The 27993-nt window shown below is 35.1% G+C and overlaps 2 protein-coding genes across 6 annotated transcripts in view; one reads left to right on the top strand and one right to left on the bottom strand.

The window, feature by feature from the left end:
* Positions 1-26833, top strand: part of LOC559859 — a 60576-nt gene extending 33743 nt beyond the window's left edge. The window contains exons 72-94 of the mRNA XM_087264882.1: positions 754-846; positions 1180-1293; positions 2173-2256; positions 2396-2488; positions 4118-4210; positions 4336-4428; positions 5608-5685; positions 5810-5863; positions 5982-6062; positions 9288-10475; positions 12114-12217; positions 12420-12478; positions 12586-12722; positions 12882-13073; positions 15689-15889; positions 15981-16145; positions 16713-16894; positions 17557-17727; positions 21204-22592; positions 25789-25830; positions 25914-25976; positions 26064-26154; positions 26233-26833. Coding sequence (XP_087121008.1) covers positions 754-846; positions 1180-1293; positions 2173-2256; positions 2396-2488; positions 4118-4210; positions 4336-4428; positions 5608-5685; positions 5810-5863; positions 5982-6062; positions 9288-10475; positions 12114-12217; positions 12420-12478; positions 12586-12722; positions 12882-13073; positions 15689-15889; positions 15981-16145; positions 16713-16894; positions 17557-17727; positions 21204-22592; positions 25789-25830; positions 25914-25976; positions 26064-26154; positions 26233-26297 — 4832 coding nt within the window. The 3' untranslated portion in view covers positions 26298-26833. The remainder of the gene's footprint in view (positions 1-753; positions 847-1179; positions 1294-2172; positions 2257-2395; positions 2489-4117; positions 4211-4335; positions 4429-5607; positions 5686-5809; positions 5864-5981; positions 6063-9287; positions 10476-12113; positions 12218-12419; positions 12479-12585; positions 12723-12881; positions 13074-15688; positions 15890-15980; positions 16146-16712; positions 16895-17556; positions 17728-21203; positions 22593-25788; positions 25831-25913; positions 25977-26063; positions 26155-26232) is intronic.
* Positions 1-27993, bottom strand: part of mthfd2l (methylenetetrahydrofolate dehydrogenase (NADP+ dependent) 2 like) — an 81843-nt gene that overhangs the window by 26711 nt on the left and 27139 nt on the right. For 2 of the 5 annotated variants that reach the window (XM_087262810.1, XM_087262807.1), the window contains one exon: positions 6169-6868. The exons of the other annotated variants lie outside the window; for them this stretch is intronic. In XM_087262810.1, the coding sequence (XP_087118936.1) occupies positions 6696-6868 (173 nt within the window). In that variant the 3' untranslated portion in view covers positions 6169-6695. Of the gene's footprint in view, positions 1-6168; positions 6869-27993 lie in introns of those variants that run through there. 5 annotated transcript variants of the gene reach the window in all.

The following is a 27993-nucleotide window of genomic DNA, read 5'->3' as shown; positions in this document are numbered from 1 at the left end:
AAAGCAGTTCTTAGAAGTCTGAACTCGGAACAAGCAATAGTATTGGCTTCAAACTGGTTAATCCAGCTGGTGATCGTTCAGTTATTGAAGATCATACCTAATTGAAAATTACTAATTCAAGTGTTTTTTTATTATAAAAGGGGGATAAACGGGTCTTTATCTACTGTATCTACTGCTAAAGACAACTGTTCATTATGGGTTTTTAATCAGAGGGCTTGCTTGAGTTTGCTTGAAATTTAAGGTGAAACTGGTACACGATTAGGAATAACAGTAATAAAGATGTAAGGAGACATGGTCTAGACGGCAGGTTGTAGGATGACTGTCTAAGTGTGTTTGTGTGTGTGTATGGACCTAAGTTGACTATCAGTAACTAGTCATGTGATGATAATATGGCGAATATTAGTATAATACATGTAGTATAAAACATGGCGAACTGTTACTATAATACTTACATGTTGAAGTCAGAATTATTAAACCCCCTGAATTATTAGCCCCCCAGAAAAATTCAAAGGGGGGCTAATAATTCTGACTTCAACTGTATATAGTACATAATATAGAGAACGTAATGGTCGTGAAATAAACTTATATTCAATTGTAGTACCATCTCAGTCAGTACACTGTTTGGGTTTAATATTAATATTACTTTTTGTACTTTTGTTCATGAACATACTCTATATTGGTGCACAATTACCTTTTTCAATCATGATTAATTTTTAGCAATTATGATAACATAAACACATGCTTTATTAAAAGGCTGTCCTGCACCTACAACCATCCCAAGCACAACCCCAAGTGTACCTACACCATCTACAACATCAATGCCAGCATCAACAAGCATCACAGCAGGTATTCATTTTTGTAGCAAAGTTGGCAACCAAATCATTTCATTTTTGTAAACATTTGACACATGTGAAATTTTTATTTAAATGTAGTTTTCAAAACATTTTGTCAAACCACAATGATTTCTTTATTTGCTACAGTTTCACACATCGATTTTCAGATTATTCTCTTTCGCAGTGGAAATATGAAGAATTTCAATTAATTCAATCAATTAATTTTTTTTAATTAAAAAATGAAAAACACATACCGTTAGCAGCTTTAGGTATTATTAAATATTATTGTCTGTCAAAGCAATATTTAGTTCTTATGTCAGTTTGAAATAGACTTTATATATTGCAGATATTACAAGCCAATCAACACTGATCCCAAACACACCTGACATTGATACAACAACAACAACAACAACAATAAGCAGTCCAGAACCTACCAGAACTACAACTGCAGAAACTACACGTAAGTAAACATATAATTTCAATTACACTATGTTTAACATACAAATAATTTACATTTTGAATTATAACTCAAACAAGAAAACAACTGCAACCTATTTGGATTAATGCAAGAGAGAATATTTGCATGGTGAAATTTCGACATGCTGTATTTTATTTAGCTTTTAGTAAATTTGCTTGTACTGGTGGCTTGATGTTTATACTAAATGTTTTTTTTTATAGAGAATGCCAAAACTGTACACTGAGACCTGTAAGTGGTTGCAGTTAACTGAGTTAAATGAGCCCAGTATTATGTCAGCGGGTCACAAAGATTGGTGCAATGTTAAATAAATGAGACTTTTCCGAAGATTCCAGGTCATTTTTCGAAAAATCAAAAGTATTGTATGATCAGTTGGAAAAGATACAGCAACTTGAGTCAGAATAGTTTGAAGTCGTAGCTTGAAAACCGTAAAAGGAGATGTATTCCTAATATAGTCTCAGAAGAAGAAGAATGGCACTGTAGTGCATAAATATAAACTGTGTTCAGTGCTTGCATCTTTTTTTCCTTTTGCAATATCTTTTTTCTTCATTTTATAGTTATTACAAGCCTTTCAACCCCAGTGCCAAACACAACTGAAAGTTCATTTTTTTCTGAGAATAACAACATGCCAACAATGCACCTTAACACACCTCTTTTTTAGACCAGAATACCCATGAGTCCACAAAGTGGCGCAAATGGGTTTACTATTTAAACAATGTGGCCCAAAACATGAAAATTAGGGTTGCGCTGGTCTGAAGATAGCAACAAATCACACTAAACACCACTTGTGTCTTATTGCGCCAGGTGTATGATAAGGCCCATAGTGTGTTTAGTAGCGTCCAGACAATGTTCTTTATTTTGCAGTTGTTACAAGCATTTCAACCCTAATCCCGGACACAACTGATAGTTCAGCAACTCCAGCTCCTACTACAACAGAAGAAACTACAAGTAAGATCTTTTATCATTTTATGTTCAGAACATGCCAATGTCAAAAATAACTAACATCTGACATGTGTAGCACTTACAGTACCATGTTTATGTTAGTTTGATGACAAACAATATTTATTAGCGTATTTTCATTTTATAGTTATGACAAGCCCTCCAACTCTGTTCCCAAACACAATGGAGAATTCAACAGTAACAAGCACTACAACATCTACTACAACAGAAGACATTACAAGTATGTGATCATATAATTAACATTGTTACTAAGAAGCAAGGATTTTGAGGAGTAAGCCTCAAGGCTCATTGGCTGTTGAGGCAACAGCAACCATTCTCCTGCTTCATTTAGTTGGAATAAGACTGGATAGAACTTAGCAGCCTGTGCACCAATTAAGTTTGACAACTGATGTATTGTTTTACCAGGACGTTATCCATTGACTGCATAATTATTTAGGTGTTGGTGTGTTGTTTAGCCTGTTTAATTTCTGTTCAGTAGTTCTTTTTGTCCTATTTTATAGCTATAACAAGCATTTCAACTATGATCCCATATAAAACTTAGAGTTCAACAATAACAAGCACTCCAGAACCTACTACAACAGAAGAAACTACGAGTTTGTGATCATACGGTTTTATCCACCTTGTCACTGTTGGAATATCTTCCTCTATTCCTTGCGTGTTCAATAAGAAAAGGTCTGAAGAGGGTTTTCTTTAATGCCAAAAATATTAGTGTAGAGGCTAAGCCTATTGCTTGAAGTCCCTGAGATGTTGTTAGACAGGCACCCAGCTGACGCACACTGTCCTCTGGCTGATGTAGTGTAAATGAAATGAACAGTCTTACTTGTTTTCGAAGATGTTTACGTTTATTGCAGTTGCAAACTCCAATAGTTCACAAATTTCCTTTCAGGTAAGTTTCCGTTCGTAGAAGTCAAACACTGCCACATATCTTGACTTACAAACAAAACAAACCGTCATGCTAAAGCATGAATGAATGTGTGCGGCTCTCTGTGTGAATGCGCGTGAGCGTTTGTTTGTGGGTGTGCGTTTGAAAGTGTGTGCGTTTGAAAGTGTGTGCGTTTGAAAGTGTGTGGTCAAAACTGTATGTGCTCCCTTCCGTCTAGCAACACCTGTTACCTGAATGTTCGTTCCCACTTATAAAGCCTGTTAAAGAGCACCACCTAGTGGAACAATGAGCAAAGTTGCCAAATGGCTCCTACAATTAGTAATTTATTAGATACAAATTAATAATTTGATGACAGAGCTCTGGTTTACATTACCCTAATGCAATACAAGAATTACATTCAAGAGGTTCGCAACTAACATACATTTCCTGACTCCAGCATATATACACAACTGATATTAACAGGTGGAGTTTTGGTTTAGCGTCACTTATCAGTCAATCTGCAGTCCTTTGGCTCTTGTACCCCAGACATACTTCCTCTTTCTGCAACCCTTCTCTACATACCAGAACTGAACAATTACGTGCATCTTTAATATATTTCACAACTTCTACAAGCATCATGACAACTTGTGACATGTCTAGACAACATTCTGGAACAAGGGCACCCACCCTAAATTTATTCTTATTCTGCAATTTCCTCTGATCAGCAGTTCCTCTAAAAGTATGCAGCACAGTAAAATAGAGGAAGTTTGTCTGGTCAAGATGTGATCTCATACATAAGAGAAAGATTTATTTATCTGTTGTTAGTCTAAACATTTTTCTAATAAAAAATAAAGACACAAAAGTAATAAAAAATAAATTCCACATCACCAACAACTATAATCTTCAGTAATGTGTTTACCTTCAGCCATGTGTAGCTTCAGCTCAGTAATGTCAAACAATATTGATTATCTCTTTTTCATTTTGCAGTTATAACAAGCCCTTCAACTCCGATCCCAAACACAACTGAGAGTTCAACAATAACAAGCACACCAGCACCTACTACAACAGAAGAAACTACAAGTAAGCGGTTATACCGTTTTATCCACAGTGTCACCCACAACCATAATCCTCAGAAATGTGTTTATCTTCCGCCATGTGTAACTTCAGTAATTTCAGACAATATTTATGTCTTTTTCATTTTGCAGTTATTACAAGCCTTTCAACTTCGATCCCAAACACAACTGAGAGTTCAACAATAACAAGCACACCAGCACCTACTTCAAAAGAAGAGACTACAGGTAAATGATCAATCATACAGTTTACATGCCATTGTTACAGAGCGTGTCATCTTGATTTAGTTGTGATTAACAGCTTCTCTAAGCAAACCGTCAGAGCTTTGGGAGGAGACTAAATTATCAATGTTCAATTTCTGTGTTATTTTACTTTGAGTTGTTCAGCAGTAAACTGTATTTACAGACCTACAGGATCTGATGGATCACTATTTATTTGGTAAAGTGTGGGCTTTATCATAATTGTTTGCTGATACACTCCTAATGTTATGACAGATAAAAAAACAGGTGATCTTTATCTAGCCATTACTAATTCCCTTTATATGTATGAAATAAGAAAGCCTGTGTTCACATCCATCTCCTGTAACGTTATTTGAACTTGATTTAAAGGACGTCTACCGAATTTTCTCTTTCAAAAATATGAATGTTCTAGAAATGTAGCATGTTTGCTCCATGCGATTTCTTCTGCGTATAACCAGGCTCTTTTCTCAGCAGTTTTTTGTGACAGTCTATGACCGTAAAAAGCATTCAATGGAGGAAGGCACTGTCACGTCGTGCATGTTTTTTTACAGTCTGTGGCAGTTGTGCCCAAACTCTGTCCTGGAGGGCCGGTGTCCTGCAAAGTTTAGTTCCAACCCCAATGAGACTCACCTGGGCTCGCTAATCAAGCTCTTACTAGGCTTTCAAGAAACATCCATACAGGTGTGTTGAGGCAAGTTGGAGCTAAAATCTGCAGGATGCTGGCCCTCTAGGACTGAGTTTGGGCACCCCTGGTCTACGATATGTATACTCTTTGGCAATGTTGATGAATATGGTTTTGGCTTTGATTACTGGGACAGAGCAAGTAACCAAGACATAAACATTCTTCCCAGGAATATAACACACTGCTGCTGCAAACATAACATAAATGAAAGAAACATAGCAGATCTACAAACAGGTGGAGCTGGGGTGGAGGAGGGTATCTAAAACCATGCTGGAGACTCATAACACAAACAACACTAAAGTATTTTGGGGAGCAAGCTCATTATCTGCTGAGGCAACAGCAACCAATCACCTGCTCTACATAGTTGGAAGCAGAGTAGATAGGACTTCGTGCCCATAGAGTTTTATGACAGAACTTTGTATTAGAACACATTTCAATGTACTGTTTGGCAAAGAGCTTATCCATCCACCTTTTTCATTTTGTAGTTATTATAAGCCTTCCAACTCCGATCTCAAACACAACTGAGACTTCAACGATGACAAGCACCACAGCATCTAGTACAGGTAAGTGGTCATATGATATGGTGCTGTACAATGACGTTGTTACCAGCAGTTACAATCTTTATACAATCTGTATACATTTCAATGTACTGTTTACCAGGACATTATCAATTTGCATTTTTTTCAGTTATTACACCCCTTATTCCAAACACAACTGAAAGTACAACGGTAGAAACTACAGGTATGTAATACAATTTTAGTAATTGGCTGTGTTCAGAGATTTGTTTAGCAATTATTACCATATTTATGTTTGATTTAATTGTTGTCGGACATTTTTTTAAACTTTTTTTATGTTGTAGATATGACAAGCCTTTCAACAATTCCAAACACAACTGAAAGTTCAACAGTTACAAGTGTTTCAACTTCAACAGCAGAAACAAGTAGGTCTTAGTGACATTTTACTCTGAGCTTACAGTGTTATAAAAAAGTTTGTGAACCTCTTGCAGAATCTGTGAAAATGTGAAAAACTTTTAACAGAATGTTTTTCATACAAAAGGTGTGTTATTTTTTATTTACTGCTGTCTTAGCAAGATATTTTGGTGACACTTTAGTTTGTTGTCCTAGAAATCTGCATACACCGGTTTGTCGTTCAGGTTAAAAATTATCTGCCTTCACAAAAATAATAATAATAATAATAAACCACAAAGAAACCTGAAGAAACAGCCTCATCTACTTCACAAACTCTATTTATAAATTTAGGCTGTTCTCTTATCAGTGTGAATATTTTCATCAGTGGCCAACACTCATTTTTAACTAAAGTTCTAATGCTAAAAGTCAAGTCAAGTTAAGCAATATTGTCATTCTGCTACATATGTGGACAAACAGTGAAATTAAATAGTGTCTAGCAAACCCACGGTTCAACATAAATAAACCGAATCATAAATATGAACACAACATTAGACATCAGAGCTTTTTAAAAAAAAAAAACACACAATAGAGTGATAATCTGATAATACTAACTACTAACTATACATATTATATAAATACATAACTATACACATAACCAAGACATATTATACAAGAATGTATATATATGACAGAATGATGCTGTACAAGATATTGTGCAAAAAGGATATTGTGCACGGTGGCTCAGTGGTCAGCACTGTCACCTCACAGCAAGAAGTTCGCTGGTTTGAGTCCCAGCTGGGCCAGCTTGCATTTCTCTGTGGAGCTTGCATGTTCTCCCCTATTTGCGTGGGTTTCATCCGGGAGTCTGAGACATGTAAGTGAATTGGATGAACTAAATTGGCCATAGTTTGTGAGTGTGTGTGTGAATGAGAGAGTGTCTGGGTGTTTTACCAGTTCTGGTTTGTGGCTGAAAGGGCATCCACTGCGTAAAACATATGCTGAATTAGTTAGCGGTTCGTTCCGCTGTGGCAACCTATGATAGATGAAAATATAACAGTTTCCTTATTAAACGTACAAGGTAAAGTGTCTGGTACACAGTGGTGGAAATCGTACTAAAAAATCATACTCAAGTACCATTACTTGCCTAGAAATGTAGTGTAAGTACAGTAAAAGTGTCTGTTGTAAATATTACTCAAAGTATAAGTAAAAAGTGGCCATTTCAAAAGTACTCAAGAGTAGTGTGTGTATTACGCTTTTAAAAGCTGATGCGTTTACATGTAATTTGTCCATTTGTGTGTAAACGTAACATTCTGTTGTACATCAACCTATTGCCCAGCAGGCACACAACATCATAAGACATTAACATTAGGTTAGATTGTCTAGTCAGCGTCTAAGGACAATGTTATTTGTTCAATAACAACATCAAATGACGTTGATATTTGGTTGACTTCAGGTTGTGTTGGAAAGTGACCAAAATCCAATGTCGAGCAAACAGCCAACATCATTTTGGCATCACATGCTGACACTTCCATGATTTTCATGGAAAAACAAAATGAAACATCCCTATGACACTGACTGGGGTAACACTTCATTCTGACATCATGTTGACATCTTGTGCCTGCTGGATGTGTAAAGCCATTTCGATCACCATACAGTAAACATCCGTCATCTTCTCATCAGTGGCATGCATCTAAACAGTCTCTGGGTCAATGCATGTAAAGATTTTGGACATCTTGTACACTTTTAATGCTACCAAACAGTTTGCTGCAATTATAAAGCGCACATGTTTTGAGGTAGGGTTGTGTATCTTTTGGGGTTATTTTAATACCAGTGCTAAATTAATACGGTAACGGTGCCAAAACGGTGCCTGAACCGAACTTTTTTTTTTGTCACAAAATTATTTGACAAATATATATATATTTTTATCATTATAATTGAACAATATAAATATATATATTTATAATTAGTTCAAAGTAAACATCAATTCATATATTATATATTTGAATTGCAATAATATATTTCTTTTAATCAACCCTATTTTGAGGTAGTTCATTATGAGGCGATATACCTTCTATGTGTGATTTGATTGGACAGGAATCACAGGACTGATTTTTCTAATCCCCATAGACAAGAAAAAATAAAGTAGTGGAGTAAAAGTAATGATTACTGCACTGAAAATGTACTCAAAGGAAAGTAAAATTACACATTTTAAAAAAACGACTTACTAAATTACAATTCCTGAGAAAAACTACTCAATTACAGTAATTTAATTATTTATAATTAGTTACTTTACACCACTGCCAGTACATATAGAAAGAAGAGTGTTTCTACAGGTGGTTTGTCAAGCTCACTCTTCCATGTGAAGCACACTCAGAACTGCACAGTTTTCTTTTTTCTAGAGATATGGAGTGTTGTAATCAAGTGTCTGGGGCTAATGTGCAAACTGGTGTTTCCTTTAAAAGAATGATGCTTTTAAAGGATACACAATGCATTAAAAAAAAATTAAAAAGTGAAAACTTCTGAACAGGATGAAGATGTCAACATTTTTCTTATTTTGTTCAAATAAAATACCTGATTTAGAAATTTTGTAAATTACAGAATATACTGTAATGCAGAATTTCTCAGAAAGCAAATTACAGTAGTTAATTAACTTTAAATTCAATGTGTTTATAGATTTGTTAGTTTTATCACCATTTGTTAGTTGCTCTAGATAAATGCATCAATGAGCATTTGAACTTTTTTTATGATCTTTAATTAATTAAAAATGTCACCAACAAGTTCAGCTATGTTTTTGTCTTGGGAAATCTATGTAAATTTCTGTTACGTAAAACATCCTACTCAGCACACTACTAAATAATGTGCATTTTGTGTATTTTATTTTATTTCATTGATTCTCTCAAACTTTCACATAACACTGTATGTTTCTCTAACAAAGCCATCAGCAGCAGTCAGATGATACGGTGTTGTGGTGCAAGTTGTTTACAGTCTAGAATTTGTAATTACTTGTCATTGTAAATACTTTACACAAGTTGGAATCAATGTAATGACTATAGTAATTCTGATGTGGTTTGAACACACCATCACATAATTATACATTTTCATATTGCTTGTAAACTTTGCTTTAAAGTATGAATTCCTCCTAACAAGAGCACTTTTGAACCCTAATACTGTTTGATGCAACATTAATGAAAATGCAAGCATCTATGTGTTAATGAAAGGATAAAAATGTGTTCATTTATTTTGTTCTCTATCCTTAGACCAGTCTACCACAACAGAACCACCAACAACAACAACAACGGCAACAGCATCACCAATAACAACAACAACAACGCCACTGCCGGCAACGACAACAACAACGCCACAAACAACAAACACAACAACACCACCGCCAACAACAACGACAACAACACCACTGTCAACAACAACGACAACACCACAGACAACAACAACACCACTGACAACACCACTGCCAACAACACCACTGCCAATAACAACCACAACACCATCCCCAACAACGACAACAACAACACCACCAGTGCTAACAACAATGACACCACTACCAACAACAACAACAACTCCACCGCTAATGACAACACCACCACCACCAACACCGCTGCCAACGACAACAACACCACCGCCAACAACAACGCCAACAACAACACCACAGCCAACAACGCCAACGACAACAACAACGCCAACAACAACAACAACAACACCGACAACAACAACACCACCACCAACAACAACAACAACGACAACAACACTGCCAACAACAACAACAACACCACAGCCAACAACAACGCCACCACCAACAACAACAACAACAACGCCACCACCAACGACAACAACAACACCACCGCCAACAACAACACCACAGCCAACAACAACGCCACCACCACCAACAACAACAACAACGCCACCACCAACGACAACAACAACACCACCGCCAACAACAACACCACAGCCAACAACAACGCCACCGCCAATGACAACAACAACACCACCGCCAACAACAACAACAACAACACCACAGCCAACAACAACGCCACAGCCAACGACAACAACAAAGCCACCAACAACAACAACACCACAGCCAACAACAATGACAACAACACCACTAACAACAACGACAACAACACCACTGCCAACAACAACAACACCGCCAACAACAACAACAACAACACCACCGCCAACAACAACAACACCACCAACGACAACAACAATGCCACCACCAACAACAACACCCCCGCCAACGACTACAACAACGCCACCACCACCAACAACAACAACAACAACAACACCGCCAACGACAACAACAACACAACTGCCAACAACACCACAACCAACAACAACGACAACAACAACACCACAGCCAACTACAAAAGTAATAGTAATAACACAAACACCTAAACCAGAAACACCAATACCAACAACCCAGGCACCTGGTAAGTACAATTTCCAATATTTTCTTGGTAAACTCTAGAAATGCAGCAACAGAAAGAAATCTGAAGACAAAGTTGTTTAATGTGCATAAAAACATTCCTTAAATATAATTTATTATATTATTATTACAATTTTAAAATATTTCTGAAAAAAAGGATTGGTTTTCTGTTCGAGGTTGCACAGTTGCACAGTTTTTTGAGTGTCTGGTATAAAAAACTGGGGCCTCATGTATCAACGCTGCGTACGCACAAAAACTTTGCGTACGCCAGGTTTCACGCTCAGAATCGCTCACGTTTGGATTTACTAATGATAAACTGAATGTGGGAATGTGCGCAGCTCCACGCCAGCTTTATGGCTGGCGTACGCACATTTTTTGTGCATGTCTGTATTATTTCCATTGGCGACTCCTAGAGGCAGTTGTGTTAAATTGCACTCTATAAAGTTTCTTTGAGCCGTGCATTGACAGCTGTATGAGACGGGTTCATCTAGCAGGTAAATAAGGTTTCCATACCATACAGTTGACCAGCCAAACATCAAAGTGCAATTTGCAGCGGTCGCCTGTTTTCTCAATGTAATAGGAGCGATCTACTGCACGCACATTGCTATAAAGGCGCCATCTGAAGATGAATTTGCATACGTGAATCAGAAACATTTCCATTTAATAAATGTGCAAATAAAATATGATGCACAAACTTATTAATGATTCCTACTTGTCTTCTTCGTGATAAATAGTTGGCAAAATCTGATATGCAGTGGGGGAAAAAAGGAAATTGAGTTCACCAGACGATGGATTCGAACCGAGTTCATGCTCAAACGTGTCAAAACATGTTGACATGGGTTTTACGAGCTGCGCCACAGAGACTGTTGAAGATACTGCAACATTTTACAGATATAAATCACACTATTTCTTTTTTAATTCAATCAGTGCGATGTTCAGACCCAACTGTGTTGACCGCATCAGCTAAACTCTCCCACTCAATTTTTTCTTTTGTTGTTAATTCCGGTGGACAATCTTGCAAATAACACCATTTTTCTCAGGTCTACCTTCGAAAGGAGCACCTCCAATTCACATTCTGTTCAAAGTTTCTCTTCTTGCTTGCTTTTGCCATTGCTTTTTCCTTTGGTTTTGCCAAAGTAGAGTCATTAGCATATTCATATGGGGGAGGAGGCAGGGAGGGGTTTTGCGCTCGTGCATGTTGCGCTCAGTTTCACGTTCATTCGGATGTACAAAAGAATATGCGTGGCATTCAGCGTATGCAGTGTTTCATAAATCTGAATTTTTTTCTGCGTACGCACATTTACAGCTTTGTGCGTACGCAATGTTTTAGTATGATTTCCACGCAAGTCTTTGTACATGAGGCCCCTGATGTTTGACTAAATGTAAGCTACATACAAATGCAATAATTGCAGTATCCACGATAACGAGTATGTGGACAATATATTTTAAAGAAACGACTGCCATTATCCAGTCATTTCTTTGCAAACATCTATAGATATCAATATGGACATCTTTGAGATCAATATTGGCAATGAGACAATAATGTCACATGCAATGCCAGCTTGTTTAGTGTTGTTTATGTGCTTGTTTGTGTGTAATGACTGAGCTATTCTCACTCCTTTTTCTTTTTGTTTTACTCCAGTAAGTTATCCCATGTCACTTTCATTAAAAGAGACTTTTGATGCAAACCTGCATAACGTAAACAGTGACAAATTCAAGAAATACAAATCCGATATTGAGAAGGCAGTAAGTGTCTAAACTTTCTCTATGCAGTTTTAATGAAATGTCAAAATTGCCGAAAAGACTGTAAGTTAGTGTATGAATTTAAAGAGAATGTTGCTTGAAAATGTAATGCTAAGATCAAAAATGTGACAACTTCACATTATTAACTTATTTTTTGCACACGATATTCATTTCTATGAACTAAAAATTCTATTGTCTCATGTAGATCAGTGAAAGTTACAAGGGTGTAAAAGGTTTCATTTCTGCGACTGTCACTGGTTTTAGGTATGATATATTTTCCTTCCTTCAGTTTCTGCTATGGTATGGTCATTATACTTTTGTTGTAGCAATGCACAATTTCTAGTTTCTAAATAGCTTTTGTGTTTGAGCAGGCCCGGAAGTGTGGTCGTAGACTTTTTTATCACATCATCTACAGAAGTAGCAATTTCTGTGGAAACAAGTCAAGCGATCGTCACCAACATGCAGGATCTGAAGTACACAGTTGACACCGCTTCGGTCGCTCAAAGTGGTAAAAGAAATGCTGTGTTTTTTTCTTTAGAACAAATCTGCAAAATGATATAGTACGAAAATAGAATTAACTGTATATTTCAAAATAATATTTTAATAATGAAAACCCATTGAAGTTGTTTGTAGGGGTTTCTTTAACATCTAAATCTATATATTTTAGAGAACATAAAGCTGAGCACAAGAGACTCTGTGTTTCCTGAAGAAGATATGACACTATCCTGTCAAGCAAACAATGCAATTGGTAATATAGACTGGAGGTTTCAAGGAACTATAATACAGCCAAAACCTCATCATGTGTTCTCAGCAGATAATCGCACACTCACAGTTAAAAGTGTTGACATTAGAGATAATGGTAAGTTTAAATACACTGAAATTTCTGTCTGTCTGTTTGTCTGTCTGTCCAGAAGTAGTACCAACCAAACACACAAATAAATCCATATATGCAAATGAAAAAAAAAAAATTCTAATTAGTTTACAAAGTAAGTTGTGCATAATAAAGTGAAATGGTGCAGGGAAAAAGTATTGAACACATGAATAAAAGAAGCTGTAGAAAGTCAGTGAAAGCCCAGACATACAGCAGCTCTCTCAATAGTTTTTTCAGCAACCCTTTGCCCTTCCTTTTTGTAAATTAATATCAGCTTCTTCAGTCTAACGTCTACATTATCAGGACATAGAAGATGAAACCAGGGTGGCCATTTCAGCAATACAATGATCCAAAGCACAGCCAAAGAATCTTTCAAATCTTTTCAGAGAAAGAAAATCTGAAATCTAAAGAAAAGCTGTAGAATGGCCCAGCCCATCAGCTGGCTTGAATTCAACGTAAAATACAAAATAAAGGACAGATTTGATAGACCAGACCCACAGAACCATTAAGATTTGACATAAGCAATGCGTGTAACTTCATTCTCTATATAAGAGTCATCCTTAAGCTGCCATCACTAAAAAAGCCTTTAATATAAAGTTTTAAATATGTTTCCATATTTATATATATGTATTCCATGTTTCCATACATTCCAGAATGTCTGATAATATATATATATATATATATATATATATATATATATATATATATATATATATATATATATATATATAGTGGCAATATACAGCCATATCGCACTGCTACTCGTGTGATATTGCGTTTGTACAACAGTTTGACGGCATAATTATGTATATAAAAACAAAATCAAACATGGAGAGTCTCAAAAACCCTTTTGTATGAAGAACTACTTTCTTCCGCATTGAATTCAAATCGTAAGCTGACAGTTAAACAGCTGGGCAAGCATCTTTTAAACTTTAATTCTGTAGTGTCTGCATTTTGCTGGCTATATGTGGGCGGGGTAATACACAAAGGGTAAAGAGGCTGTACGGGTGCTGATATTACTTAAATATATCACGGCTATCAGCCAATCAGATTCGAGAACTAGACAGAACTGTTGTATAATATATATATATATATATATAATATATATTTATATATATATATATATATATATATATATATATATATATATATATATATATATATAATAACTTGCCTAATTACCCTAACCTGCCTAGTTAACCTAATAAACCTAGTTAAGCCTTTAAATGTCACTTTAAGCTGTATAGAAGTGTCTTGAAAAACATCTAGTAAAATATTTTTGTCATCATGGCAAAGATAAAATAAATCAGTTATTTGAAATGAGTTATTACAACTATTATGTTTAGAAATGTGTTGAAATGTTTTTTCCCTCCGTTAAACAGAAATTAGGCAAAAAATAAACAGGGAGGCTTATTGACCTTATTCTCCACAGACGATTGGGCGCTGCCATTTGAATCTTTTTGGCACGAGACTTCCGGTCTTATTCACTTCCATTCATTTTTAAACATTAAAAACTGCTCGTTTCGCTATTTGATGTTGCAAACTGACATTTCCTTGTTATATTATTCTACTTGGTCTGTATAGTCATGCAAACATTTGTTTGTAGATCAAGTAGTTTGACCATTTTTTGCCGTTTATTATTCCTTGTCATTTCTCCCATATAGGCGACTGAAACAGAAGTTCTAAGACAATCGCAAAAACAGGCGCACTTCCACATTTTAGAATAAGGTCAATAATTCTGATGCAAAAAATAACGCAAATGATGCAGTTGCAGTTTTTTTTTTCCTGTTTTGGTCTACGTGTGTTTTAATTACAAAAAAGTGTGATTAATTGCGTTAATTTTTTTAATCATTTGACTGCCATAATATATATTTATATATATATATATATATATATGTTGCATCTTTTCTTCAATAATCTTTATGTGGTGTTTAAGCCCAATGGCGCCCTCTAGCACTCTACTAGCATCGCATAAATACGATCACAGTGTGTGATCACAAAACACCACTTAAGAGGTCTTGAACTCTGCAGGACAGTGGGTCCCCAGAAGCAAAGTTAATTTACATCCTGCTTTAGCACGTCTGCTTATGTATTATATGATCCTAAAATTGATTAGCTGCTTCAGGGTGTTTGATTATGGTTGAGCTCTGCTGAATCCAGCAGCCTAAAATAAATAAATAATTATAAGTGATACTTTTCTCTAAAGATACAAGAATGTCTGTCTTTAGGTGGATACTTATGAATTATATCATCATTAATATCATTATCGCAATGAATACCACAATATATAGTGATATATTTTTATCACTGATCCCTACATCATGTTTGAAATGACAAAATTTGTTAATATACCTGTATATACATTTTATGACTTTGCAGAAATGAGAACTGCTGCAACAAATACAAACAAAAACTGTTATTTGTCCCTATAAAAATCGCTTTATACTATTGCATCATTATAGGAAAATACACCTAAATAGTAGAACGCTTTATTTAAAAAAGAAAGCATGTAAAAAATCTGTATAGGAAGATTGCATGACCTATTTAAACCATTCTCATATCTTTGAAACTGAAATAATTCTACGTCTCTTTTATTTTTGTAGGTCGTTACGAATGTTTGTTTAACACAGACAAAGGGCCACATATTTTTTGGGAAACAATTGATTATATTAAGCCCTATCCTGCTATTCAACTGACCTCAAACAAAACATACGAATGTAATGGTCAGTCAGTGGAACTTAAGTGCTGTGTGAGTTCTGATTACTCAGTGCAGTGGATGCAGGAAACACAAATACTAATCTCCAGTAAGTGTTTATCAGCAGTGGGGGAATTGTGTAATTGTACAAATTCATTCTTGGAAGGGCAATGTCATTTTTGTTTCTTTTGTATTCCTAGATACTGATTCACAGAATTGTATTAGTTTCACACCTCAAGTTTCATGTGGAAAAACAGCTATATTTATTTGCAAACTGACCAACGCAGACCTTTATAGATACTCATATAGCTCAAGAGCTGCGGAAGTGTCTGTTTCCAGTCCAATACCTCAAGTCCCAAACAGCCGTAAGTACAAATTCTGTTTTACTAAGATAGTATTTACTTGGAACATAAGTTAAAGGGATTTGTTACCTAACAATTAAATATTCCTCATTTATTCACACTTAAGTGATTCTAAACTTTCATGAATTTCTATCTTTGCTTGAACACGAAACAAGATTTGGATATTTAAAATTTTTTTGATCCAGATAAAAACAACCGTTTATAAGGACAAAAGATACTATGGATGTAAATGGCTGCTTTTTGCAACATTCTTCATTATACACTCCCCGGCCACTTTATTAGGTACTCCTTACTAGTACAGGGTTAGACTTCCTTTGGCCTTCTTGGAACTGCCTTAATTCTTCCTGGTTATTATTCCTTTGTGTTCAACACAAAAGAGAAACTCAAAACGGTTCAGAGCAAGTGGAAGATGAGTAAATAATGACTTAAATGATTTTTTTAAATCAACTAGTCCTTTACATTTACAAGATATCATACAGAAGATCTCATCATTACTCCTTCATTTTAATTTTTGGTTGCCTACTGCAATGATAACTTTAGACCAAACTGTTTTTTTGTTTTTTTATACAGCTGCCACATGCAAAGATGTTGTGTTTGGTTTTGGAATATTTGGTGACCCACCTAAAAAAGGAGACTGTGACCAAAATCAAGTTGGCTTCAAAGTAGGAGTGTGTGGAGCTAATGGGATTTGGCAGATTGTTACAGACAACTGTGTTCTTCGTATCATTAATGTTCTAAGCCAGGAATCAACGGTTTGATTTTCAGTTTTACTGCATTTCCTTTTTTTACAATGCTTGTTTAACTTTTTACTTAATGCTTAACTTTTCTGCAAGCATATTTGTCAATTTTAAAATTGTACAAATAATTACAAAGTCATTTTTTTCTGAAATGTACTACAGTGTAAACTTTATTTTATAGTCGGGTTCTGATTGTGCATAATATATACTTATAATAACTTTGTAATTACCATTGCCAAAATTAACCCTGAACCTGCTTCTAGAGCTACAGTAATCTTAAGTGGATCATTCACCAACCCAAAAACGTGTCCTTATTTACCCACCCTTTATTTGTGTCAAATATTTATGAGTTACTTTATTCTATTGAACGCAAAAAAAAAAAAACAATATTTTGAAAAATGTTGGAAACCTGTAACCATTGACTTATCTATTTTTCCTACTATGGAGGTCAATGGTTACGGGTTTTCAGCTTTCATCAAAATATCTGTGTTCAACAGAAGAAAAAGAAAGGGTGAGTAAATATAAACTATGCGTTTAACCCATATAGTTATCTGTAGTTTACTAGCACATTCAATAGGTAAACATAGTGTATGTACAATGTAAGGGCCCGTACTGCAAATAAAGTGGAAGGATATTCAGTACATTAACATGTTCAAAACTTTTTTTGTCCCCTATAGGTTCTAAGCACCGTTAATCTAATAACATTTGTTGATAAGGTAAACAACGCCACTGGAGACAATAAAGAAGAAATAGTGAACTCTCAAGCTACTCTTTCAACAGTTGTGCAAATACTGAGCAATATTGCACAAGTCTCGCAAAGTGTGACGCTGGATCAAACCGTGATAACGGCAAGTTAAAACAATATGCCATTACACCTGTATTTAAACGCTGTTAGAATTTGCTATTTCCATGATTGTTTTGCTGTTGTGTTACAGTGGAGATCATAAATAGGTAGTAACCTCACAATATTTTGAAGCTCCAAGGTTTTTCTAATCATAATTCATGAGACTAAATGTTCTGAAACACAATATTGTAAAATTGAAGACAGATGAAAAACAACACTCAAACCAATTACAGAACACTCTCAGATGCCCCCGGTTATTAGTGTAAATCTGCATCTGACAGCGCATTCTGTCATTTAAATATGGCCCCTGACAAACCCGTATTAACTGGCAGCTAACAGCAGAATGTTTGGTGATCATGTTTTAGTTTGTGCTGCGTCATGTTTAGGGGTTTGGAAATGTCTGCATAACAGCTTGGTGTAGGGAAGTAGGACGTCTTTCATTTATGAACATTTTTTAAATATTAAAACAACAGCACGTGAACATCCTTTTTTTTCTTTTCTGTTTCTGATTAGATTGGTGACGCAAAAAAGTCCACACAGACTGAATTGAAAGTGCAACTCTTTTACTTTCTTAGGTTTATGAAATCAACTGGTTTTGTTGTCTACGAGTCTCCCTCGTATCTGAAAGTTCACTGCCATTAGAAAAAAAATATCCGCAAGTATAGGCATGTACGCGCTTAAATTGTTTTTATAAGCAGGTACCTGCGTGTATTTAAGTTTTTTTTTATTTATTTTTTTACAGTTTTGCATTTATTTGAATGATGAAGATTATATTATTCCTAAAAGAAATCAAGTACTTATAAACAGTCCACTGTACAGTAAGTGAATCAAACAGTACTTAACATGAACTTTAAAGAGGCATTTTCATAATTTTGGGTGTTTCATTCTTTATTTGACAACTTTAATTGGAGTTTGGGTCTTTCACTTTTATTCAGGATTAATTTTTAGTCATGCCCTTCATGACAAATGAGATACTTGATGCAAAAAAACTACAGGAAGAGTGTAGTTTTGATAGAATTTTTTAAAACCGCAAGCCCCTCTGTATTTCTTGGTTACTTAGATGCACTCAGTAGGTGCAGAGAATAGTGTCAAACAGCCGTGTGTATTGACTGTCCTGTCACAAATGACATGTTTACATTCAGAGAGCAGCATTTACAGCGGATCTTTCAGTCCATGATATTATATTGTTATGTAATGTGTATTTATATAGCCCATTTATTGTGTATGGCCATACACCCAAAGCGCTTCACAGTCATGAGGAGGGTCTCTCCACACCACCACCAGTGTGCAGCATTCACTTGGATGATGCGACAGCAGTCACAGGACAAAGGCGCCAGTGCGCTCACCACACACCAGCTATTGGTGGAGTGGAGAGACAGTTATAGAGCCAATTCAGTGGATGGGGATGATTGAAAGGCCATAATCGTAAGGGCCAATTGAGGGACTTTGGCCAGGATACCGCATTTACACCCCTACTCTTTACAAGAAGTGCCATGGGATTTTTAATGACCACAGAGAGTCAGGACCTCGGTTTAAGGTCTCATCCAAAAGACGGCACCCACTGACAGTTTAGTGTCTCCTTCACTTTTGTTGGGGCATTAGGACTCACACAGACCTTGATCGCACCCTTCTGGCCTCTCTATATCTTTAAAAACTAAAAGAGTACTGCTTACGATACTAACTTAGCCATCTGAATAATCATAAACAAAGAATTTTGATCACACATTTACCAAATCTGTAGAGACAGGACAACCAACACAAACTGGAACTGCATCTTTTTTAAAAGAAGCGGCTAATCCGTATTTCACCATTTTCAGATGCGAAAATCTCTCAAGTAAATAATGTTCCTCACAAACATATTTTTGTCGCGTGTTAGAAGACCACTGCAATCCACACATTTGAGACCACATGATGTGCTCTTACAGTGGGGAAATTAAAACAAAACCTTTGTTGCGGCAGTTTTTTTATAAACACAACACTGATGACCCATGTCTCCAAAGAGTTCTTCTTCTTTACTTGTTTAAATTACGGTTGGAAACAAAACGTGGTGTCTCTCTGCCATCTGAACAATGTAACACAGCTTCAAAGCTACATGCATATTAATGAAGTTGCGGCTCATTCACAATAAAGCATGCTGATTAGTTCAAACCAAGTCTATCTTTTGAATTAATGATGAAAACTCAAAGATGGATAGAAGAACAAATTTGCTTGAAATCATGCAAAAACAATCTATTTTGACTTTTTTAGTTAACTATATGTGTCTTAATAGTTTTTTTAGTAGCATGTTACATATATATGACTGTCAACATCTCAAAAAATGTGTTTGGGTGTTTCGTGACCCTTTAAATCGTTCTCTTCAGCATGCTTCTAGAGCACATCCTGCTGTTTATAAATGAGCTCACAGGCAGAGAGATTGCAGTATTAACAGCTGTTTAAATGTGTTCAACCACGAATGCATCCACACGTCAAGAGCAATCTGATCAAATGTGTTTTCGACTATCTCTGAAAGTGGACAAGCTCAAAACATTTCACACTCTATTCACACCTGTACTTACAGTAGCCCAATTCTACCCCTTAGGCCTTCCCCTTACCCGCGTTCCCGTAAAGGGTAGGGGTGTCCCAATTCTTTTTAGCTTGAAGGTGTAGGGCTAAGGGGAAGGGGTAGAAAGCCCTTCGAACGAAGATTTTTCAGGACCACACTCGAAACCAAGGGGTAAGATTATTTCTACGAAATACACCAGCCACAACGGCAGGATAGCTGCATCCAGAAGTAAGGAGATTCACAAATTACATTTTTACAACAAACAAACATATTTTAATACATTCATAACCGTGTTCATGTTTCATCGCCATGCTTTTATAAAAAATATATATATATATATATATATATATATATATATATAATCTAACTCTTGTATAGCAGTCCCACAACATTCTGACACTCAGTGACATTCGAATACCCTGTTAGAAAAGTTAAGTGGCTGGGAATGGGCTTTTTACAGTGTCTGCTATAAAGTTAATGTTGTTTTTGATTGGTTTATATAGATGAATATGGCCCCTGTGTACATGCGCAGTATATTTATGATCTTATTGCCACATAAGATTGTTATGATAACATGATGTATGCCTTCAATTATTTCCTAAAGATAAATACTAAAAAAATAACACAGTTGGAATAACTACAGCAGTCGTGATCGTCTGATCTCATATGAAGCAAGAGATCGTGATGACATATGATGACGTGTGCAGGTGCTGTAGTGCTGTCCCATATCTTAGGGATAAATTCTGAAGCCCTTCTCCTTCACACTCGGTTTTAAGGGCCAAGGAGAAGGGTAGGGGTACAAAAATAAAATTGGGATTGGACCTTAATGTTGTCCACTTGTGATCAAAGTGATGAAAACGCCTCTTAATACCAGGTGTGCACAGGGCCAAGAAATCTAAATGCCTAATAACAGTTTCTATTGTCTGTTTATTTTACAGAACTTCCTCACTATAGTGGACGTAATCTCATCAGTGAACGCAGTACCTGTATGGACACAGCTAAATCAAGCGGACGCAAGCCAAGGCAACAGCTCTCAACTCCTGAACTCCATTGAAAGTGTTCTAAAAGCAACATCAGACACCGACTTCAACATAATAAGTCCTTCCAATTCCTTCCTGTTCAAAAAGGTTACAACATCAACCCAAGACTTTAGAGAAGAATTAAAGCTCAACTCAACGGCTACGATATACATCCCAGATCTAACAGCCACTCAAAAAAATGTCACAATCACAGCAGTGGCCTTTTCCTCCCTGGGCAACATCATGCCTGCAAGAAATCGCACCGATACACTGAACGAGACTGAAAACGTCATCAATGGACTCATTGTGGTGGTGAACACTAGTGTGACGCTTAACAACATACAGCTGACCTTTGAAAAACTCAGCAATTCCACCACTCGTAATAATGAAACAGTCGTTTTAGGGAACCTCCAATGTGTTTTCTGGCAATTTAACCTTTTTAATGGCAGTGGGGGATGGGACTCGACAGGATGCTATCCTACGGTGGTAAACGGCACTGATACTTGTCAATGCAATCACACCACTTCATTCTCAATTCTGATGTCCCCTTACGTTCCTGAAGATCTTGCGTTGTCTGTTATCACGTATGTTGGTGTCACCATTTCGATGGCCAGTTTGGTAGTTTGCCTGATCATCGAAATGATCACCTGGAAGGGTGTAACCAGAAACGCTACATCACACATTCGGCATGTATCCTTAGTCAACATTGCCCTTTCTCTACTGATCGCTGACATTTGCTTCATTATCGGCGCTGCAGTTGTTAATCCCGGACAGGATTTCATGAAGTCTTGTAGTGCTGCGGTATTCTTCACCCACTTCTTCTACCTGGCCCTCTTCTTCTGGATGATGGTCTCTTCAGTTCTGCTCCTCTACCGCACCACAATGGTCTTCTCTACCATTTCCAAAACCATCATGATGGTATCTGCTTTCAGTGTGGGCTACGGTGCACCTCTCCTCATCGCGGTTATTACTGTTGCCTCCACCGCTGGGAATAACAGATATGTCACACAGAATGGAGCATGCTGGCTGAATTGGGATCAATCCAGAGCTCTTCTGGCTTTCGTCCTGCCGGCTCTGGTCATTGTTGTTGTCAACATTATTGTTGTGGTGATAGTTGTGGTGAAAATGGTCAGGAGTGGAGTGGGAGAAAGCAACAGGGACGAAAAGAACGTCTTGGTAGTCATTCTCAGATGTGTGGCCATTTTGACACCTCTCTTCGGGATTACATGGGGTCTCGGTTTGGGTATCATGATTGACCCTAAAGCTTTGGCCATCCACTACTTGTTTGCAATCTTCAACTCTTTGCAGGTATATGTATAAAAGTTATATTTCAATGTTCAACATTGACTTTTTTGAAGGAATACTCTTGGTTCAATTGGTAAACCCATGTTTTCTCGTCAGTTGATTGCCACAATTTTTTTTAACCTCAATCTGTGAATGAAAAAGGGAACGTAACAAGCTTTTCCCCAATTTCATTTTAATCTTGATTGCCTGTAGAGTAGTACTGCAATTTATATTGTCTTCGAAGACTATTTAGTTATTTAAAAAGTAGATTTTAGTTACGACCCCAACCCAAAATCTAACTGAGATTCCAACTCAGGATGCCCAGAGCTTTATGTAGTTATCATTGTTGATACGAACAGCAAAATGAAAAAAAAGTATGATTAAAATCAAAGTCAGAAAAATGTAAAACTATTAATGTATGCTGATTGCTGGTGGTATTTATATGTTTACTACAAAATACAGTATATTTACATATTTAAGTGTTTTTAGAGTATAGGACTCTTTTAAGTAATTTGCAGTGCTTCATGAGAGTGAGCCGAGCTTAAGATGTACTTTTTTGTGCTTTACTTTTATGCTTATTGCTGGAATATTCTATATAATCGATCTAAGCTTTTGACAGTGTCAAATTTTCTTGTGTCGATTAATTGCTAAAGCATTTATCATGGTATTCCAACACAATCTCACGGCAATTCGTAACTTTTTCATTTAGTGGCTAATTCGTATGAATTCGTACGATCTAATTCGTACAATTTAGTACGATTTGCTTATCCCCCAATGACGGTTGGGGTTAGGGGTGGGGTCAGGTGCCACGCCTCCTATTTAAAATCGTACCATTTCGTACGACTGAACTCGTACGAATTCGTACGAATTAGCCACTAAACTGGCAAAACGTAAAATACTTACGTTTTCTCGTGAGATCAGGCTGGGTATTCAGTATTAGCACGATATTGACCTAAGCTGCTAAAAAGATTACTTTAACAGGTATAATAACCAAAATGTATATTTGCCCCATACATTTGTCCAGTCTATATTAAATATAATATTTTTAGTAATATTATTGAAAAAATTTGCAAATGTTTAGATGACTTAAAGATGAAGTCAGAATTATTGGCCCCCATGTTTATTTTTTTCTCCAATTTCTGTTTAACGGAGAGAAGACTTTTTCAACACATTTCTAAACATAATAGTTTCAATAACTCATTTCTAATAACTGATTTATTTTATCTTTGTCATGATGACAGTAAATTATATTTGACTAGATATTTTTTAAGACACTTCTATACAGCTTAAAGTGACATTTAAAGGCTTAACTAGGTTAATTAGGATAACTAGGCAGGTTAGGGTAATGAGGCAAGTTATTGTATAATGATGGTTTGTTCTGTAGACTATTGAAAAAAATATGTAGCTTATAGGGGCTAAAAAGTTTTACCCTAAAGGTTTTTTTTTTTATATATATATATAAACTGCTTTTACTCTAGCCGAAAAAGAAAACAAAATAAGACTGTCTCCAGATGAAAAAAATATTATCAGACATACTGTGAAAATGTCCTTGCTCTATTAAACATCATTTTGGGATTTTTAAAAAAATAAATAAATCAAAGGGGGCTAATAATTCTGACTTCAACTGCATGTGAAATACAATTTGTAAAGTAATATTTTCTTTAAGTTGATGTATTGTAGCTTAGTTCACCAAACAAGTGCTTCTAATTGGATTTGCATCATCATAATCTTAAATAAAAGATAAGTGTTATTAATGTTTTGTCAGCTTCTATTCTCCCAAAATCAAAATGCATAAATCTGCAAGACTATTTTTTCCCCCAATTATATGCAGAAATGGCAAAAAAAAAAATGTCTTCTGCTTGAAATATTTGTTATTTTCATCACGAGTTTAGCAAAATTAAACAATGTAACTATTGAAGCCTTATTGATAACGTATATACAGTGCTCAGCATAATGGTGTACATCCTATTTTGAAAATGACATTTTTTTAAGCAATTTTTAATATTCATTTAAAAATGAATATAGGCAATGTATTGTGGTATATTTAAACAAAACAGATTTATTAAACAGATATATCTATTAAAATAATATTTTAGTCACCAAACATTTTGAGAAATTGCAAAAAAAATTACAACCTACAAAATTTCAACAAAATTGTTCCATTTTTTTGCTTCTCTTGATTTTTCCTCTTTTTTTAAATTTGTATTTATTTTTTCTATAACATATACATTTGGCTGTAATAGTTTTTGGACCATTATCGTAAGCTATTTTGTAAGACAAGCTCCAGATTTGGCTTTAGTACAGACTATTCTCATGTATATGCACAAATATAATATTAACAGGTTCCTATTAAAAACATGAATTCTAAGATAGATTTGTGAGGGCTGTACTTATATATGCTGAGCACTGTACATGTGAAAATGTTAATGTTTAAACTATTAAGCTGACCAATTAAGTCTCCAAGCATTTGGCACAAATACGAACTTCACTGCAAATGCAATCTGAATATTCTTAAAAAGCATTCTAAATGCTAAAATAATAAAGGGTATTTTTAAGTGCCCATGATATCAGTAATGGGCATATTCATTACCATGATTTTGTAAATTAATGAACAGTGGCAAATGTCTAACTCAACCACATGCTTGCATTGACTTCTTCCTCCTCCACCCCTTTTTTACCCAGTAATCCATTAAACTTAATACAATCCACACAGTACAGAAGATCTGTCCAGAAGATCCATTTCATTATGACTTTATAGAAATCAACGTTATACCATAAATGCTACTGATTGAGCTGAAATTGTCCTGAACATAGTATAATATTCCAGTAGCACTTTACAATAAGGTTGTATTAGTTCACGTTAGTTCATGTATTTACTAGCATGAACATTGCATGTATTGCAGTATTTATTCATCTTTGTTAATGTTAGTTAATAGAGATAAAGTTGTTAATTGTTAGTTCATGTTAACTCGAAGCTTATTAACTAATCTTAACAAAGATGAATTTGGATTTTAATAATGCATTAGTGTGTTAAACAAAGATCAAGAAATGCTCTGCATGTATTCTTCATTAATAGTTCATGTTAGTAAATGCATTAACTAATGAATCATTATTGACCAATACACTGCGGCATTTTACATCTCATTTAAAAAAAAAAAAAACTATTTATCAACAATAAAGAAACTGGTATGAACTGGTATGACCTGTTGTCTAATTTCAGGGCTTCTTCATATTGGTTCTTGGAACGCTGATGGAAAAGAAGGTTAGATCTGAGTTCCCTGCTTTACTTGGCGTTACATTCTATGTATTTGGTGCCTGAGATATTTGTGTTTTCATTCCCCACAGGTTCGGGAGACACTTAAAACAAGACTGAGAATCCGTAGAGTCACTGGTTCACATGGCACCCGTGTAAACACCTATTTATCCCTATGTAATACATATTTTTGATGCAAAAACTTATGATGCAAAAACCAATTGCTGTCTTTTCTGTTACAGACTTCGAGCTCTGGATCCAATTTCTACAGCAGTACCTCCAACAGAACGACTCTCACAGATGTTATTAACACACTTATGAGACGAGGAAGGAGTAAGTTGAACGTATTGTACTGTAGATATTTGATGTATATTGTATTGTAAGTTTTATTGTAACGATCTTGTTTTACAGATGCAAGGGCCACTGGGAATACTTCACACACCTCTAGAGCATCAGAAAGTTTTCTGAATGCTTAACTGGACAGACAGACGGCTTACTGAAATGCAGAATGCTTCTACAAACACAACTTCATAATGTAATTGATTAATTTCTGTCTAGGTTTTTTTTAAACACAACCATTAGTTTCTTACAAGTGAACCAGATTGACAACATCTACAGTTGAATGCAAAATGATTGGCCCTCCTGTGAAAGGTTTATTCTTTTTTCCTTTTCTATTCTTATTGTGATGTTTAACGGAGCAAGAGCATTTTCACAGTATATCCAGCAATTTGTAACTTTTTGATTAGTGGCTAATTCGGATGAATTCATATAATCTAGTACGATTTGCATATCCCCCATTGATGGAGGGGTTTAGGTGCCATGCCTCCTTTTAAAAATTGTATATTTTCGTACAACTGAACTTATACGAATTAGCCACTAAACTGACAAAATGTAAAATACTTACGTTTCATCATGAGATCAGGCTGGTATATCCTTTAATTTTTAATTTTTTTTTTACTGGAGAAAGTCTTATTTCTTTGGTCTAACTGGAATAAAAACATTTGTTATATATATATATATATATATATATATATATATATATATATATATATATATATATATTTTTTTTTTTTTTTTTTTTTTTTTTTTTTTTTTTTTAATTTTAGGGTCAATATTATTAGCCCTCTTACGAAATTATTATGTTTTTCAATTGGCAAAAGAATTGCTATCCAAAACTTGCTTAATTAACCAAACTTACATATTTAGGCCTGTGAATTGCACTATAAGCTGAATATCTTGCAAACTAACTACAAAAATAATATGCACTGTATGGAGTCAATCTAGGGTCACATATACTTACAAAATTAAAAGAATTTGTTTCTAATAAAAATAAAGTATTGAGGAAAAACATATAAATAAAAGCTAATCTCCAAAAATTGTAAAGCAACAATTAATATTTGAGAAAAAAAAATTTTGCTAACAAAAATAAAGAACTGCAAAGGGAAAATAAGTTTTAAGAAATAAAAATGAAATTTGCAAACAAACAAAAAACTGCAAATACAAAATAATTATACATAAAAAAATAATATTATATTTGCAAAACATTTTTTATAGCATTGCCTCATTTGCTTTTTAGTCAGCCATGCTGTTTTCACTTTGCACTTCACATTTCTGCATGTTTCACTTTGTGGCCCTAATTTGACAGTCAAGGGAAGCGTTTGAGCCTTTCCCCTTGTCAAATCAGGGCCATAAAGTGAAACACGCAGAAGTGCAAAGTGAAAACAGCATCGCAAACTCATGGTTGTCTAAAAAGCTAATCCAAATGAGCATTGCTATATAGTTTTTCTTGTTTATTGCATTTTTTTTTTTTTTTTGTAAATTTCATTTTTATTTCTCAAAACTTATTTTCCTTTTGCAATTCTTTAATTTTGTTAGCAAAATTTATTTTTATTACTCAAAAATTTATTTTCGATTTATGATTTTTAGAAATTTGCATTTTTTTTTTTTTTTTGCTCAATACATTATTTTTTTATTTGTAAAGCTTTCTTTTATTTTGCAAGTATATATGGCCCTAGATTGACTCCATAGTACTATCATCATGGCAAGACAAAACAAATTAGTTATTAAAACTATTGTTTAAAAATACCTTGAAAAGATTTTCTCTCCAATAAACAGCACTAAAAATATTTCCAAAAATAATTCAAATTAATAATAAAAATGTTTAAATAAATC

Source organism: Danio rerio, chromosome 8 (assembly GCF_052040795.2).
Source record: "Danio rerio strain M-AB ecotype USA chromosome 8, GRCz13ab, whole genome shotgun sequence".
In the NCBI taxonomy this organism is placed as follows: Eukaryota; Metazoa; Chordata; class Actinopteri; order Cypriniformes; family Danionidae; genus Danio; species Danio rerio.
Note: the sequence above shows the minus strand (reverse complement) of the source record. Positions and strands in the feature narration are given on the sequence as shown.